Source organism: Ctenocephalides felis, unplaced genomic scaffold, assembly GCF_003426905.1.
Source record: "Ctenocephalides felis isolate EL2017-DRISC unplaced genomic scaffold, ASM342690v1 CF-g0.4_SCAFFOLD_01170, whole genome shotgun sequence".
Taxonomy (NCBI): domain Eukaryota; kingdom Metazoa; phylum Arthropoda; class Insecta; order Siphonaptera; family Pulicidae; genus Ctenocephalides; species Ctenocephalides felis.
Genome location: NW_020537324.1, coordinates 35,271,483 through 35,289,971, shown reverse-complemented (window position 1 = coordinate 35,289,971; position 18,489 = coordinate 35,271,483). Strand labels below are relative to the sequence as shown.

At 29.3% G+C, this 18,489-nt stretch overlaps 1 protein-coding gene across 1 annotated transcript; it reads left to right on the top strand.

Annotated features, from left to right (window-relative positions):
- Positions 1-4,507: 4,507 nt before the first annotated feature.
- On the top strand, positions 4,508-15,928 carry LOC113365856 (1,5-anhydro-D-fructose reductase-like). Its single transcript, XM_026607400.1, has 8 exons — positions 4,508-4,596; positions 8,714-8,788; positions 12,693-12,870; positions 12,940-13,112; positions 13,177-13,293; positions 13,450-13,580; positions 15,519-15,770; positions 15,898-15,928. The coding sequence occupies exons 2-8, from the start codon at positions 8,714-8,716 to the stop codon at positions 15,926-15,928; spliced, it is 957 nt and encodes a 318-aa protein (XP_026463185.1). The 5' UTR covers positions 4,508-4,596.
- The last annotated feature ends 2,561 nt before the right edge of the window (positions 15,929-18,489 follow it).

Here is an 18,489-nt window from a genome sequence, read left to right as displayed (position 1 = left end):
GAACCCAAAAACATTTACACAAAATGTGCACTATTATTAAAATCTCAATAAAATATCTGATAATTTAATGTACATATGTCCAATAAACATTTTTGACCGCCAAATAACACTTTTTTAACTTATTTTCAATGAGAGTCCATAACCGCTAGACCTGCCTTCCCAAAAAATCGATCAGTTCTTCATCTTATCAATTTAAGTAAAATGTTTTTCGATTTACTAAAAATCGGACGCTCCGTTCTCTTAAAAACTGAGTTACTGTTTTTGGCGCTTTTTGCCCCGTATCTTCGAAACGGCTAGACATGCCTATGCCAAAAACTAATCCGAACGTGTCCTTATGAATAGGAATCAAATGTTTTTTGAATAATTGTTTATTTGGATGATTGTTGTGATTGATTGCTTTTTGAAGGACCAATTAGAAAATACTCTAATTTGTAACTAGTAATATTTATTTTATTTTAATTACATAAATTACATCGTATTTATAATAATTTTAATATTGTTTTTGATAACGTATTGATTGATTTGATTTATTTGTATTATTTTTTGGTTGATGATTTTTTTGTTTATATATCAATATAACCGCATGATTTGAGTGTTCCCGAAATCGTCGACGAAAATTTGTATCCGCACACACACACACACATACATCCATTTTTTCTAAGGTATGCCAAAATTTCAGAAACCTCTGAAACGTAAAGAAATATAAAAATTTTCATTTTCGATTTTTTTGCGATTACTATAACTTACCCTACGGGAAGTTAATAATTTCTAATCAATAAACTTACGTTTAGTACAAATGTTTAATTTGTTTTATTATTTTCAAGGAATAGAGTAAAATATTATTCTGATTTGTCATTTTTCATTAAATCAACATTTGTACTACAATGTAACAACATCGAGAGCGAATGACAAATCATTGGCACTCGACTCTTATCTGCCGTAACTCACTTCCGTTGCATTTGTACGGATTTACACCCTAGTCGCGCCTAGAGAGTCGTTTTACTTCAGAAGTTTTACTTAAAAAATTGCTTCGAGATAATACGAACAGTTTGACATGGAAGCTTAAGGAACGAATTAGGCTCGTAAGGCGGGGTACCACTGTATTTGTAAATATTACTACGCATTTTATTATCGAATACGGTATTTTTCTTTTTTCACATGAAACCGGAACATTGTCCAAAAAGAAGAAAAATGTGTAAAAATTATATTCTTTTATGATGATTCATGTAGAGTTCTCAAAAACTTTAACTTATGCTTCATTTGGGATTGTTTCCATTGTTCATTCCCGTTGCTATAATAAAATTCAAAGTGCTTCTTCTTAAATCTTTTAAAGCAACGATTCACATTGCTGAAATATAATAAAAGGCATTATAGAAATCATTTATCATTTATCATAAACCATTACCATTTGGCTAATGGAATATTAGACAGCAATTATTTTTCCTTTAATTACATGTACTTACCGGATCAATATCAAACTCACAATACACATTAACAAACTTTCTTTGAATTATTTAATGTGTTAAGCTCTGCCTTTATCTGATGGCATATTAATATTAGTAATTAAAGAATTTGTAGCAAATTATTCAATATTAAATGAGGGAAGAAAGAAGAAATATTGTCAAATATGAAACTGGTGAACAAATATTCTATAAGCTCTAATCGAAATTGAAAGCAACATAATTTGGTTACTAGTGTTATTATATATAAATTTCTTATTGGTTTAGTTTCATTGATTATTTATTATACTCAATATTTCAGAAATACTGGATTCAGATGATTAATTTATAAATTATTTATATAGAGATATATATGAATATTAACGGTTTCCAGGTTACACAAGCCTTCTTTATCATGTTATGCGTTTTTAATAATCGTTTCTAATTATTTTTTAGTATAAGAATGTTAGTTAGCAAATATTTTAGATCTACAAAATACAAATGATAAAATTTACAGTATTTACAATAATTTATCATTAATTAATTCAATTTTTAATAATCATTGATCAATTTGAGTTTATTATTAATTATCGATTAATTTTATTCTCCGAATGTTTAATTCATAGATAAGGATGGTTTAATTAATTAATTACTGTACAGCAAGTACCAACAATTTTCCTTAAGGGTCTTAAGTTAAGGCATAGTTGTTTTACGATCTTCTGAATATTTTTATATATCTATAATGCGTGTATGTTAGTGTCCATGTACCACGTTTTGCAGAAAACGACTGAAACAATTTGGAAATTGAAAGGTTAGAACAATATTCAATTCATATTTCATATTTCCTAGCTTAATTCTTGCAGTTTAGAGCCAGCCGTGGTGTATCCGTCAAGACGTGGACTAGCACAAACTAATCTCGGATTCGATCCCAACCTCGGCCAAGCTCGATATCAAGCAGTACGATGCGGGCATTGCTGCATCACTACAAGCCAACACTATTAGATGTACTATGTGATATAGTAATAGTAATGTCGAAGAAGAGCGGTCAATTACTGGGTTGCTCCCTCGAAGAAATTAACAGATTGTAAATGTAAGTCAGCAAACACAGCGCAAAGAACAGGTACAAGAAAAACGTTCTTGTAGTTTTAGAATTTTAACATATTCAATTAAATTTTATAAATGTCTTCAAGTCTACATTTGGCTTTACTCTACCTTTTTATTAGTTTCAAGTGCCTTAAGGCAAATTGCTAGATCCTCCAGTGCCGTAATGTAAAATTTTTAAAAGTTTTAAAAAGTACACAGGGCGGCAAATTTTCTGGAGCGGAAAAATTTGGAAAGTGAGAATAAAATGCTATATAATATAATTAACTAATTATATTTCTATTTCGTCAGTGCCCCAAGGTGCCAAATTTTTAAATCCGGCTCTGCACATATGTCTAATGATCATTTTTTACCGCAAAATGGCTTTTTTTATTGGGGATCTCACAAACCACTGGACCTGCCCTCCCAAAATTTTCAAAAACTTTTTATCCCGTTAATACGAGTAAAATGTTTTTTGAATCATTCATATTGGATTTTTCGTTTTCTCAAAAACTGAATTGTCATTATTAGCGACCGACGAAAATTTGTATCCGCACATACACGCACACTCACACAAACAGATACATCAATTTTTCTAAAGTACGCAGATTTGTTCAGAAGACTTTGAAACATAAAGATATATAAAAATTTTCATTTTCGTTTTTTTGCGATTACTATAACTTACCCTACGCCAAGTTAAAAAGAATGCCATTTGGAAGTAAAAAATAATCATTAGACATATGCGCATGAAATTATTAAAATTGTTATAGAGATTTTAATACAAAGCAGTATTTCTTTAAATATTTTTACAGGTTCTGTACCAATATTTATAATATAATATTTAACCGTTAGACTAACGCGCTTCGATATTTCATCTCTAAAATAGCTACGCAGCACAATTGGTTTGAAAAAAGTTCAAGATTTTCAACAAATTTCAATATATGAAAAAAAAATACTTCAAAATTTTCAAAAGTCTAAGCTTTTAAAAAAGATTAAAACTTTTTTTCCCACAGAGTAAGTTATAGTAATCGCAAAAAAATAAAAAATGAACATTTTTCCATATCTTTATGTTTCAAAGGTTTGTGAACAGTTTGCATACATTAGAAAAAATGAATGTATGTGTGTGTGTGTTTGTATGTACATTTGGATACAAATTTTTGTTCACGATTTCGGGCGCACGAATCAACCGAATTGAATGATTCAAAAAACATTCGATTTCTATTGATGAGAAGATGTGCTGAATTTTTTTTTGGCGTTAACAGGTCTAGCCGTATCAAACATACGGGGCAAAAAGTGCCAAAAACGGTTTCGGAGATACAGAGGAAACAGTTAAAAAAAATGATAATTAGACATATGCACAAAAAGGAGTACTAATTTTGTTACAGTTTTGTTGGGTTCTGTATCAAGATTTTTAATTTTTAAAGTTTTATTATACGGTTTGAGCAAACTTCAGTGAGTTTTATGCCTCAAATATGAATTTTAAATTTACAAATCAGTTTGAAAATGTATATATTTCAAATGCGTTATTCTAATCGTAAGAAATATATCCTCAGATGGATTCATTCGGACCTCTTGCTAATGTAAACTTTCTCAAGTGTTTTGAACGATAAGATCGACACTGTATATTTTATTAACGATGAAATATATAGTAATTATAACTATCTATTTGACAATGTTTAAAACAATTGTTATTAATCATTGATCAATATTCATTGATTACTGATTTTTCCCCTCGAATATTTAATTCTGGTACGGGAAGTTACAGCAATTTGCCTTAAGGAACGATGCACCACTAGTTAAAAGAATTAATTGAAATTGGTACGAGAAGTTCTAGAAAATTGCCTCAAGACTTATACCATGCATCGCCAGTTTCATATATCTTTCGTTTACTTTTACAAGAATCAATGATTGTATTGAATGGCTAACAATGCCGGAACACAGCTTGAGAATCGAAGAAAGTAATGCGTTATGTTTAACTTTAAGTACTGGTTTTATGTTTGGAGACGGTCAGTAGAACAAAGTCGTTTGTGCAGCGCGGACGGAGGATTCTATTCGATTTCGAAAACAAGAGATAAAGGTCAGTGACATACGGATATATCACATAAACGATATTCAATATAAACAAATCATTATTGTTAATTTAAACAAAACTTATTAAATGTATATTTTAAAAGTATGCAGCGATTTTAGTTTGTCTTTGACATTTATACAAACTGACAATGAGTATACAAAAGAAGGAACGAAGCCGCGTGTCATCATTAACGGTGAAATTTGTTTGACACCGCTATATTTATATAAAATTATTGTTTATGAATAAATATTACTCATATTTTCACTATATACTACACATTATTGTATTTAAAACTAGTGGGTCGCATAGCATCGTGCCTTAAGGCAAATTGCTAGAACTTCCCGTACCAAAAATTATTATTTTTTTAAAATGATTAACATTGTTGAAAAAAATTTACTTCGAAAAAATTAGATTTTTGATAAACTATAAATTTGACAAAAAATTACTTTTTTTGAAAAAAAATGTTTTCTTTATTTTGACATATTTTGGAAATTCTGAAATTTTTTTCAAAGCAATTGCACTGCTTTAATTGCATAGAGACGAAAGCGCGTAAGCGCCGTGTCGCCGTCTAACGAATAAACATTGGTACGGAACCCTTAGGAATGTAAACAAAATTTATACTTATTGTTAAAATCTCTATAAAATATCTGATAATTTGATGTGCATATGTCTAATGATCATTTTTGACCGCCAATTGGCATTTATTTTTTACTTTTTTCACTAGATCTCCGAAACCGCTAGACCTGCCTTCATGAAAATTTGATCAATTCTTTATCTTGTCAATATAAGTAAAATGTTTTTTCAATTATTAAAAGCGGACATTCCGTTCTCTTAAAAACCAAGTTATCATTTTTGGCACTTTGTGCCCCGTATCTTCGGAACGGCTAGACCTGCCTTCGCCATAAACTAATCAGCACGTCTCCTTATCAATACGAATCGAATGATTTTTTTGTTTTATTCAAATCGGTTGATCGGTATTCCCGAAATCGTTGACGAAAATTTGTATCCGCACACACACGCACACACACATACATTTTCTAAGGTATGCCAAAATGTTCAGAAAACTCTGAAACGTAAAGATATATAAAAATTTTCAATTTCGTTTTTTTGCGATTACTATAACTTGCCCTACGGGAAGTTAATTAATGATTATATTTATATATTTATATAAAATTAATAATTATGAATAAATATTACTCATATATTACTATACACATCATGTCTTATCATAAAAAATATTAGCACATTTTATAAATCAATAGTTAGATAATATGTTCAATTATAAGTGGTAATCAATCAAACATCACAATTTGTGATATTTGTATCACAATCTGTGTTTTGTCACTTTTTCAAACTTTGTGAATCACAAACTATTGTAACAAAGTTTGATAAAGTTTCCAAATAATAGTAATATGTCCATCTGCGTGACAAATGTTTGTTATGATTGTTCTTTTTTACCATTTATAATCCAACATATTTTTTAATTATTAACTTCCCGTAGGTAAGGTAATAGTAATCGCAAAAAATTGAAGATTAATTTTTGTATATATCTTCACGTTTCAAGGTTTTTGAGCATTTTGGCATACCTTAGAAAGAATTGTTAAATATGTGTGTGTGTGTGTGTGTGCGTGCGTATACAAATTTTTGTCGGCGATTACGGGAATACAATACGGATTAACCTTCGAAACCTTCTTATTAACATTTGAATCCTGTCAATAAATAAACTTGCTAATTAGTTTTTGGACAAGGCAGGTCAAGCCGTTTCGGGTCAAAAAGTGCCAAAAATGGTAACCCAGTTTTCGAGAGAACGGAGCGTCAGATTTGAATAATTCAAAAAACATTTTACTTGTATTGACAAAATAAAGAAATAAAAAAAATTGAGAAAGCAGGTCTAGCGATTTCAGAGATCAAGTAAAAAAATCCGTATTTGTAATCCGTAATCCGTATTTGTATCCGTACACACATACATACATTATTTTTTTCTAACCTCTGCCAAAATTCAAAGGCTGCTGAGTTTGAAACGAAGAATATAAAAATTTTCATTTTCGTTTCTTTGCGATTACTATAATTTACCCTATGGAGAATTAAAAATGAATTTTTAAACTTAAATTTCAGTTAAATCCACATGTTTTTACTAATTGTTTTCAATTATAAATCACGATAATTTTTTGTTTTACAACATATTTCCAGAATGTTAAACATTTAATCTTTGATCAAATTCCTTAAACAAAATTAAGATGATTTTTAACAAGATCTGTTCAAAATATTTGTTCAAATTATAAAAAAATCTATTTGAATTAAATCACTGAGGGTTCGTAGTGATATCAACATTTGCGTGAAATTAAATCCAAATCATATTACGAATAAATATTATGTATGATGTTATAAAAAATATTATAATAGTTAATATTATTAACTATCATAATTCGTGTTGCTTTAATGACTCGGAATTTTATATTATTGAACATTAAATTATAATTTAATACATATTAATGTACGAATTTTTTCTTCAGTCAGTTAAAATTCTCTATTTGTCAGATTTTATTAATTTAAATAATAATTGAACAAAAGATTTCATCATTTAAGAATATGAACTTTTCTTAAGAATAAGAACGTTGATGGATACATATATTCTTGTTTATATGTTGAAAAAAGTCAATATTATTTAGCTCAATCAATAATTTGTCGTATTGATTGTACATTAAATTATAATTTATTATGTGTTAATGTACGAATAATTTGTAACTTGACCTATCACGGTTTTGCCGCACATGAAAAACGGCTTCAGAATGAAATAAATAATAGGACTTCTGATATTTGATCCAAATCGATTTTCGCCAATAATAAATGAATTTGATATCTAGCATAGAAAGAATTCAATTCGTTTTGTTTTTGAGGTTTTGTGCGAAAAGAAGATTCAGAAAAGACGCTGCTATTGCCACTATTTATTTAGAACTTAATAATTACTATATTTTATATAATAAAATGGATTTCAATAAGTCCTTCTAAATTTTTTAATTAACAAAAATATGTTACAAAACTGATTTTTGTTAGTTGAACGTTGAGATAAAAAAATATATGGTAGTGGAGCTAGGGACTTGTTGTAACAGTTTTTTCAATATATCTTGAAAACCACTTATTATATATTTAGGAAATAAAAATGGATAGTTGCTGTAGCTGTAATTATTTCTCTAACGAATCAACCTAAAATAATTCCTAGAAAAAATGGATGTATGTGTGTGTATGTGCGTGTGTGTGTGCGGATACAAATTTTGTCGACGATTTTGGGAACACGGGTCAACCGATTTGAATAATTCAAAAAATATTCGATTCGTATTGATAAGTACGAGCCGTTTCTAAGATACGCGGCAAAAAGTGCCAAAAATGGTAATTGATTTTTTGAGAGAACGGAGCGTCCGATTTGTGTGATTCAAAAAACATTTTATTTGCATTAACAAAGTGAAGAAAGGATGAATTTTTTGGAAGGCAAGTCTAGCGGTTTTGAAGATCCAATAAAATAAGTTAAAAAAATGCCATTTGGCGGTCAAAAATGATCATTACACATATGCACATCAAATTATCACATATTTTATAGATATTTTAAGAACAAATTTTGTTTACTTTTCTATGGGTTTCGTACCAATGATTATCCCTTATACTGCGACGAGGCGCCCATGCGCTTCGATATTTTGTTTCTACGCAGATAACGTATCGCGATTGCTTTGAAAATAAGTTCAAAATTTTTAAAATGTTTCAAACTACAAAAAAATCATATTTCAAAAAGGTCAATTTTTTCAAAAATTTTAAAAATCTCAAAAATCGCCTTTTTTTTGGTTCTAAAAGAAAATTGAATCTTTTTCAAAAATTTTAATTTTCAGTACGGGAAGTTTCAGCAATTTGCCTTAAGGCACTATGCCATGCACCTTTAGTTCAGATTTAGGTTACGGGAGAAATTGTTCTTTAGGGAAGAAATTGCTCTGTACATATTTGCAGTATGTAAAAAAGAAACAAATCTAATATATGTCCATAAAAATGCGCATAAGTCGTAAAATTATTATTAATTCTATGAGTTCTGATTTTATATGATTATAATTAACTGTTGTCTTGCTTATTTTTATTGCAGATGGCTTGTCAAATTTTTAAAACTCTTAAAGGAAGTGGAGCTCAAATGCCTGTTCTCGGTTTTGGCACTTGGCAGGTAAAACATTACTTTTTCATTTCTAAATAAGAAATAATATTAAATAAGAAAAATCCTTCACGCTAAATTAGAAACTGTTCAAGGTTAAAAAAGAGTATATGTTTTTTAATCAATCTTTTGTTAATATTTTTTGCAATTCATTGTGTCGCATGATTTGCTTTCATTTTATAGACAATGGACATAAATGATAGTTCAATTAATCTCAAAGCCGTTTCTATAAATATAATGATTTCTCAATGTAATATTTCTTACTGGTTAAAAACAATTAATTTCCTTTATAAGAATTATTAAATAAATAAAAATGAGAACAATGGATTATTGAAAAGTTTGAAAATGCAGTTCTATATTCGGTGCATAGTTTGTCGGGATAAACATTTTGGAAATTTCTCTAGTAATAATATATCATCAATCTTAAAATATATTTTGAGTCACAAATATACTGAATAATCAAAAAGTCTTTGTAAGAATTCGATGGTATTTATTTAATAGTCCAAAACATATTTTAAAGGTTAATTCTAAAAGCGGCTTGACGGAACATTACTGAAAACTATTCGGTACAGTTTTCAATTCATATTTTTTATATGGTGTTTAAGAAGTTGACGAAAAATTTCTTATTTACTTGCTAATTATAAAGCAACAGCATTATAGATTTAAGAAGGTTTAGCATTAGGTAATAGATTATTGGAAATGGGATTTTTGGATTAATAAAATAAAGTACATTCAAATTAAATACTTCACTTCGAAAAAACTTTGGATTTTTGATATGCAATTGTTTTTAAAATTCAGAATTTTAGAAACAAAATTTGTTATTGAAATATCTGTAAAATGTCTGATAATTTGATGTGCATATGTCTAATGATCATTTTTGTCTGCCAAATGGCTTTTTTTTACTTTTTTTATTGGATTTTTGAATAAAATGTTTTTTGAATTGAAAATTAAATTATCATTGTTTCACTTTTTGCTCCGTATCTTTGGAAGGGCTAGCCCTAATCAGCATGTCTTCTTATCAATAGTAATCGAATGTTTTTTGAATCATTCAAATCGGTTGATCCGTGTTCTGGAAATCGTCGACGAAAATTTGTATCCGTACATTTTCACTTCCTGGAATCAAACATGTTTGTCAGTAGGTTTTTTCAACGTAACTTTGAAATTCTATTGATAACGTACAGTTCAGAATGAAGTGGCAAAATTATGTTTTCTAATTAGTAATTGGTTATTAGTAGTGACTAGTAATTAGGCATTAGGTTGCACAGAATTTGAAGAGTTCGCTTTTTTGACGCTTGTTCTTGTCATTTTTTTCAGATTTTAAATAAAAGTAGCATAGTTTATTAAAATTGTTTGTAATCTATTAGAAAGTAATAGTAGTATGTTAGAAAAACAAAAAATAAAACATTCCTTTTTCAGCGAACATATATGGCTTCCAATACCGAACTAAAATCTGAATACCGGTATTAGATATTCAATAAATGTAATACCGGAATTCCGGTATCAATACCGGTTATATTACAAAAATACTGGTTATATTTTTATTGATATCAATTGTTATTAACAATTTAAGCTGTTTATAAACACTTGATTCGACATTATGGGGAGATTCAAAATTTTTTATGTTTTAGTATATGTATAGTTTTAAAGTGAGTATAAAGCCACTTAGGCTCGATATGTGTAAAACATGTTGCGTATGTTTAATTTTTAACAAAATTCCGGTAATACCGAAAAGCCGGTATTTTTATATCAATACCGGTGTTGAATACCGGACAAAAATCGACCGAGATCCCGGTATTCAACAAAAAGATATTTGTCAAATAAGAATTATTTTCATTGCAAATGATAGTTGCTTGGTAAAAATACTAGTCATAATTAGTATATATGAATTATCATTTATTTTTAGAAATAAAATTTTCAGTTTAAATAATTAATGTAATCGTTTTTCCTCTGTCATGAATTTTGCTCACCATTGTTTGCTTTGTGAACTGATGATACAGTAGTTTGTTCAATGAATAATACACGCAATGCAATTCGTTGTGCAAATATCCTTGAAAACTCTATACATTTATCAATTAAAAACGAATGTTCGTGTCATGTCACGGTGTTTATGTATAATTGAAATATGCAAGATATAATTCTTATGCAATGCTATAATCAGAATCGGTTAAAATATAAAATTATCCTCCGTGGCGGTCACATATGAGTAATGAGATTCTATGAATACCTCAATTAATCAAGACAATGCTTGAGTGGAGATCGTGCCCACAAAAAAAACTGGTGGTGTATGGCATTGTGCATTGAAGCATTCCCTTTTATTAAAAAATATTAAACGTTCAATAAATTTGAAATACACACGAAGATGATTACGAATCACTGAAATAAAACATCGTGGGGCTAATTCTGCGATAACAAAGTCGATAACATAACTTTCTTATGCCTACGCTATCATATCCTTTTTCCTTGGTACTAAATACTGTGAATCTTTATGATTGGTAGTTACTATTGTTATTATTGGTAGTACTGTATAACAATCGAAAACTGACAATATAAATTATTGCTTTTTATATAAGTCCTGAAACTTTTATTAATTCCCGAAGGAGAAGTTTACGTTTTCATAAAAAATCTGATTTGCTAATTGTATGTTTTCTCGACGTTTCGAGCCAGAGACCAAATTTGAAAAAAGTTTGTGTGTGTGTATGTGTGTGTGTGTGAACAGATTTTGTGCCGTAAGTCGACATTTTCTCAAAAACGGCTGGACCAACTTCAAAAATTTAAAAGCCATTCGATGTACTATGACTATTGTTTGTCAGTTTTGTGCAACGATCGGCTAAGCCGTTTCATTATAAATAGCAGAAAAGTGAAAAAAATTTCGTCCACGTTTTAGCCCGCAATTCTGAATCGATTTTGAAAATTCAAAAACCGTTCGAAAGATATTGGTTGGGAATCGTGCTGATTAGCTGCTAGAGTTAGGCCGGGCCGTTTTCTTGGAATAAAGTGTTAAAAAAAACATTTTTCGGTTTTTATTTTTTTTTGACGGTAGATACCATAGTCTTATAGATCATACTAAAATATTACGGCCCTACGACAAGTCGTTTAATTTTAAAAATTCTTCAAAGTTTGCAAAAATTGATATCGTTTTTTGTGGCATTTGCCAAAATTAGACCTTTCATAGACGTTTTCTCAAAAACGCCTGAACCGATTTCAGAAATTTAAAAGCCATTTGATGTATCTCGATGAGGACTATCATTTGTCAGTTTTGTGCGGTGATCCGCCGTTAGTTAGTAATTTGGATAAAAGTGTTAAACTTTTCATCCACATTTAAACTCATACTACCGAATCGATTTTAAAAAATCAAAAACTGTTCGAAAGATATTAGTGATCTTATAGAACTTACTGAAATATTACGGTCTTACGACAAGTAGTTTCATTTTAAAAATTCATCAAAGTTTGAGAAAATAAGTTGTTTTTTTGACGTTTGTTAAAATTACAATTAGACGTTGTACTTGGTGCAACGATAGAGTACTTGGTCTTAATGAACATACTAAACCATTCAAGTCCTACGGAAACTGGTTCAATTATAAAAATGATTGATTTTTGAAAATTTGCTTCTAGAAAATTCTCCGAGTTAACGTGATCGTTCATGTTCAATTATGTGTAATAAATCCACTCGGAATACTTTCAATTACTCATTAATTAATCTATATTTTATTGATTAAGTCGATTATTTACACACATCGGGAAGTTCATGTAACTTGCCTCAAGAGAAAATACCAATACCAACTAGTTTTATTTTATTACTTTTTAAATATATTTTATATCTATATGCACTTTAATGATTTCATATAATAATTAGTAGATACATGATTACACTATTTGTGAAATTTGTAAGATAATTCATAAATTATTTTTCACCCAGGCCCCTGAAAATGAAGTCGAATTGGCAGTTAGTAAAGCCCTAGATGTGGGCTACAGGCATATCGATTGTGCACCAGTGTATTTGAATGAAAAAGCAGTCGGACGAGCTATAACTGCCTGGATCGAAAATGGAGGATCAAGAGAGGAACTTTTTATTGTAACAAAATTGCCACCTTTTGGTAATTAGCAATAAAAATTTATTTGAAAGAAATATTCAATGTTTATTATTCATTTATGTTATATTCAAGCAATGCGCCCGGATTTGCTAGAAAAAACTTTTAAAAAATCCTTAGAAGATTTATGCTTAGACTATGTAGATATGTACTTACTTCATACTCCGTTTGGATTATTACCACCGGGACCTGATGGAGATGGTGCACCTCAACTTGATTTAGAAACCGACCATTTGGCCTTGTGGAAGGTATACAAGTACTTCAGCTCTTGTATCATATATTTCCATTAATTTTTTATATCAATTTTTTTAGGAAATGGAAAGGATGGTTGATGAAGGACTAACGAAATCCATTGGTGTTTCAAACTACAATGAGAAGCAGTTGAGCAGAATTATAGACAATGCACGAATACAACCATCAAACTTACAGGTATATTATACTGAACATTCATTACCGGAGATTTAACATTGAGAATATTACATACCAGGAGTTATTTGAAACAAAACTTCTATACATCATTTAAGATCACCAATAATCTTGTCAATATCAATTTTTATAAACCATTTTTATTATTTTTTTTTACAGATAGAGATACATGTATATTTGCAACAAAAACCTTTGGTAGAATTTTGCAAGAAAAATGATATAGCAGTTACAGCATATTCTCCTTTAGGCTCGAGGGGTATTGCCACTCTTTTAGCCAATGCTGGCGTAGAGTAAGTTTACAAATATATATATATATATATATATATATATATATATATATATATAATTTGAGTTAAAAAGTCGAGCGTTACATCAATAAAAATAGTATGAGAGTTTTTAGAAATTTATTTATTTAAAATCCATACGTTTCGGCTAGCATCTTAGCCTTAATTTAGTGGCAATCAATTTAACTATAGAAATTAAAACTAAATAAATAATATGTAAGAAAATTCATATAAAAACAACAACGATAATAATAATAATAATAAAACTCTTACAATTTTGTATCCTACTATAACATATGAAAACATTATTAATCCATGGCATAAGCATGTTAAAACATTGATAAAATGTGTATTTTTTAACATCACAGATGGTAAAACACACAAATAAACATGATAACTTAACAAGTTATCGACATTATGTATTTACTAATCGGAGTATAAGATAGAAATGTCACATTTTTTCTTGAAGCAGTTTTTAACATGTGTCGAAATCTTACGAGAAATTTAAAAAGCGATGGGATCTTGTCATTTTTTAAGAAATATTGACACGCTATCTAGGAACCACGTGTTTGTTTCGTTCAGGGCTGTGTTGTCGAATCGTTTGTTTATGATCCTGTCGTTATGCAATTGCAAAAACAACCCCTCAGCGAATCTTCTTTTAATTAACTGCTCTTCAAAACAATGAACTCGATTAGCTTTCTAGAAATCAGACTAATACGTACAAATGGCCACCGACTAATTACTAACTGGTTTAATTAACAATGTTTTGGAACTATGGATACGTTCCACTAAGTTTTCTGCCAAAAACAAAAAAAATATATATAAATATATTCATGAATAATTTGGTGATTACAGAATGTTCAAAATTGTCTTTTTGTCGACTCTTTGGATCCGATTTCATTTATATAATATTTGAAAATTTGATTAGTTTTGCGAGACGATCGACCGACCGTTTTTTTAAACTTAGTAGAAAAAAGCTACATTTTTCGTCAACGTTTTCGCAAAGAATCTTGAAGCCATTTTGAAATCATGCTAACTAGTTTCTGGTAAAAATCGGCCGGACTACTTATTCGTAATTATTCGTTGAAATATTTATTATTTATTAATTATTTCAAAATTTTATAGTCACTATTTTGAAAGTTGCCTGAACTCGATTCGTATTGTTTGAGTCGATTACTTTCAAATATCAGGAGTTTTGCAATTTGCCTTAAGGCATAATGCCACTTACACCTTGCAAGTTGCATGGAATATACTTTCCGATAATCAAAATTTAGGTAATTAAATATATTTTTCAACTGTTTACTTTGAAAATGAAGTTTTCGCTATTATGAAAAACTTATGATATTACTAGTTGTATTAATCGTATTGCACAAGCGAATTTTTCTAGATGTTAATATTTTATTATTTTGAAAATTTTGTTCAATGTAGACGAAAACTTTTGAACTTATTACTACGAGATAACTTCCTGGAGAAAAATTATTTTTTCAAAGTTTTCAAAAATTGTTAATGCTTTTAAAAATTTTAAATCACGATACGGGAAGTTTTAGCATTTTGTCTTAAGGCACGATGCCAAGCACCACTAGTTTGCTTATTATATAGAAACGGCTCGGCTGATCGCCGCGCAAAAAACATCAACCCGATTCTTGATTGACTTTCATCAAATGGATTTAAAGTTGTTGAAATCGATGCAATCGTTTTTGATAAAATGTCAATTCTAAGATCTAATTTTGGCGTACATACACGCAAATACTTATTCTAATTTTAATCTCAAACGATTCAGAATGAATTGAAATGATTTGAGAGAATATAAAATAAGCAATTCTGATTTCCTGGCGAAAACACAATTTCTCCTTTGTCAACCTAAAAATGACAAAATGCCTGACTGCCCAAAAATATCCAAAGCATCTGATTTGACTTTATTATTACATGTTTAACATATTACAGCAAAGAAGTACCTGATTTGATGAGCAATCCGGTTGTCGTCGACATAGCAGAAAAGCATTCAAAAACATCAGCACAAATATTACTTCGTTGGCTTATTCAGCGCGGTTTAATTGCAATTCCTAAAAGCACTAATGAGGATCGCCTAAAGCAAAATATTGACATTTTTGATTTTGAGTTGGATCCGATTGATGAAGCTGATTTGAATGCTTTGGACAGAGGAATTCGAGTGTGTGATTTCAGTTTCTTCAAAGGGTTAGTAGAAACATTTTACGATATTATTTTGAAACGGCTTAAGTTATACTTAATAACATAAAGACAAATCTAATTTCAACATAGAATTTTTCTCATGCTTATTAAAATATTTATTTTTAAATTTTAGGGTGCAGAATCATCCAGAATTTCCATGGTAAAATTAGAACTTATGTAATTCTATTTATGCATTAATTTATGTTGACTATGTTTAGCAAATACTCACTATATGTATTTGAAAAATCTAATAATAAAACGCAAAAAGTAGTTTTTTAGCTTTTCTAATTTTTTTCAACAGATTTTGAAAGAATGATATTGCTCCATTCTGTACCCGGTGATTCTAGTTTAGTATATTTATTTGTTAACAAACCAAAAATTAAGCATAAAATAGTAAACTAGTTGTGAGTGGCATTTTGCCTTAAGGCAAGTTACATTAACTTTCCGACATAGTCAATAATAAATCGACCGAAAATAACCGACTTAGTCAATAATAAATCAATATATTAATTTATAAGTTATTTATAAGTATCCCGAGTTGTTTATTGAAAATCGGACGCGTGTCTAATGCAAATAAGAAATTTTTTTTATGAAAACGATGTCAAATAATTCAAATTTTAATAATGGTTTATAATTAAACCAGTTTTCGTAGGACTAATTATAATGTCATTAAGACCTGATATTTTTTCGCCATACCAAGTAACATTAAAATCATCGAGATTTTTGTTTAACAGTCAATTACGAAGAAACGGCTTGGCCGATCTTGGTCCAAAACTAGCCATAAATGCATACACACATAATTTTTCCACATTTGGTCTCATTGGATTCAGAATGTCTTGAAACACTGTCGCGAAAACAAACTTCTCCTTCGAGAAGTTAACAAATGATAATTTATTATTTAAATTTATATGAGTTATTCATTAAATTTATGTTACATATAATAAAAATCCAGAGCTAAAAAAATTAAATTAAATAAAATGGAATACGTAATAAAAAAATAAAAACACAATATATGAGCGTTACCTTTGGAAATGATTGAGAATTGATATCAATGTAATCAATGTTGAAGGTATAATTAAACTTTTTTAATAAACGATCATCATTTTATCATAAAAACGAATTGTTATAATCATCATATAGCCATTATTGACGTTTAAGTGAGCCATTAAATTTCCTTAAGTCGAAGAGTCGAATAACTTATTTACTTGCAAAATGTAGATCTTAAAATTAGCGTATATCCAAGTTGATTAAATTTTCATTTGATTCATGAATAAATAAAAAAAATAAAAAAAAATAAGTCTATACAGTGGTACCTCGTAACCACGCTCTAATGCCGAATTGATTGCATCTCAAAGTAACTTTCTCAAATACATTGAAATGCCATTTATTCAACCAGCACTCAGCAGAGTGGATTTTTGAATTAGTTTGAAGTTTTTTGAATAATAAAAATAAATTTGCAAAATAAAACATTTATTGATAAGACTAAATACATGTTATGCATAGCAAATATTTAAACTAGTTGGTTTGGTATTTAGCCTTGAGGCAAATTACATGAACTTCCCGATATGTGTAAATAATCGACTTGATCAAAAAAATGTGTAAATAATATACTTCATCAATCCTACTTTAAAAAAAAACGATAATAATTCTAGCAAAGTTTGACGAATTTTTAAAATTAAACTACTTGTTGTAAGGCCGTAGCATTACAGTAAGTTCTATAAGACCATGATGTATATTGCCAAAAAAAGTTCCATGAAAATCGGCTTCAATTTTTTTTTCAACAGTTCATTACAAGAAAACGGCTTGGTAGATTTTCACCTAAAATTAATCAGCATCATTCCCAACTAATATCTTTCGAACAGTTTTTGATTTTTTAAAATCGGTTCGGTAGGATGAGCTGAAATGTGGACGAAAATTTAACACTTTTTTTCAACATTTAATTACAAGAAAACGGCTCGGTAGATTTTCACCTAAAATTAATCAGCATCATTCCCAACTAATATCTTTCGAACAGTTTTTGATTTTTTAAAATCGGTTCGGTAGGATGAGCTTAAATGTGGACGAAAATTTAACACTTTTTTTCAACATTTAATTACAAGAAAACGGCTCGGTAGATTTTCACCTAAAATTAATCAGCATCATTCCCAACTAATATCTTTCGAACAGTTTTTGATTTTTTAAAATCGGTTCGGTAGGATGAGCTTAAATGTGGACGAAAAGTTCAACACTTTTTTTCAAATTACGAAGAAACGGCTTGGCAGATCGTTGCACAAAACTGACAAACGATAGTCCTCACCGAAATACATCAAATGGCTTTTAAATTTCTAAAATCGGTTCAGGCGTTTTTGAGAAAACGTCGATCAAAAGTCTAATTTTGACAAATGCCAAAAAGACCATACTGATTTTTGCAAACTTTGACGAATTTTTAAAGCTGAACCAGTTGTCGTAGGGCCGTAATATTTTAGTATGACCTAGAAGACTGTGGTATCTATCGTCAAAAAAATAATCATAAAAATTGTCAAAATTTTTTTTTTTTAAACTTTATTACAAGAAAACGGCCCGGCCGATCTTTACCAAAAACTAATCAGCACGATTCCCAACCAATATCTATCGAACGGTTTTTGAATTTTCAGAATCGATTTAGAATTGCGGGCTAAAACGTGGACGAAAAATTTTTCACTTTTCTGCAATTTACAAAGAAACGGCCCGGCCGATCGCCGCACAA

What these genes read in the sequence shown, in the direction of transcription:
- LOC113365856 (XM_026607400.1), top strand. Translation starts at nt 8,714, where the DNA reads ATGGCTTGTCAAATTTTTAAAACTCTTAAAGGAAGTGGAGCTCAAATG. An exon ending in AACAAAATTGCCACCTTTTG is followed by an intron (nt 12,871 to 12,939) that starts GTAATTAGCAAT and finishes GTTATATTCAAG; the next exon opens with CAATGCGCCCGGATTTGCTA. An exon ending in GATTTCAGTTTCTTCAAAGG is followed by an intron (nt 15,771 to 15,897) that starts GTTAGTAGAAAC and finishes TTTAAATTTTAG; the next exon opens with GGTGCAGAATCATCCAGAAT.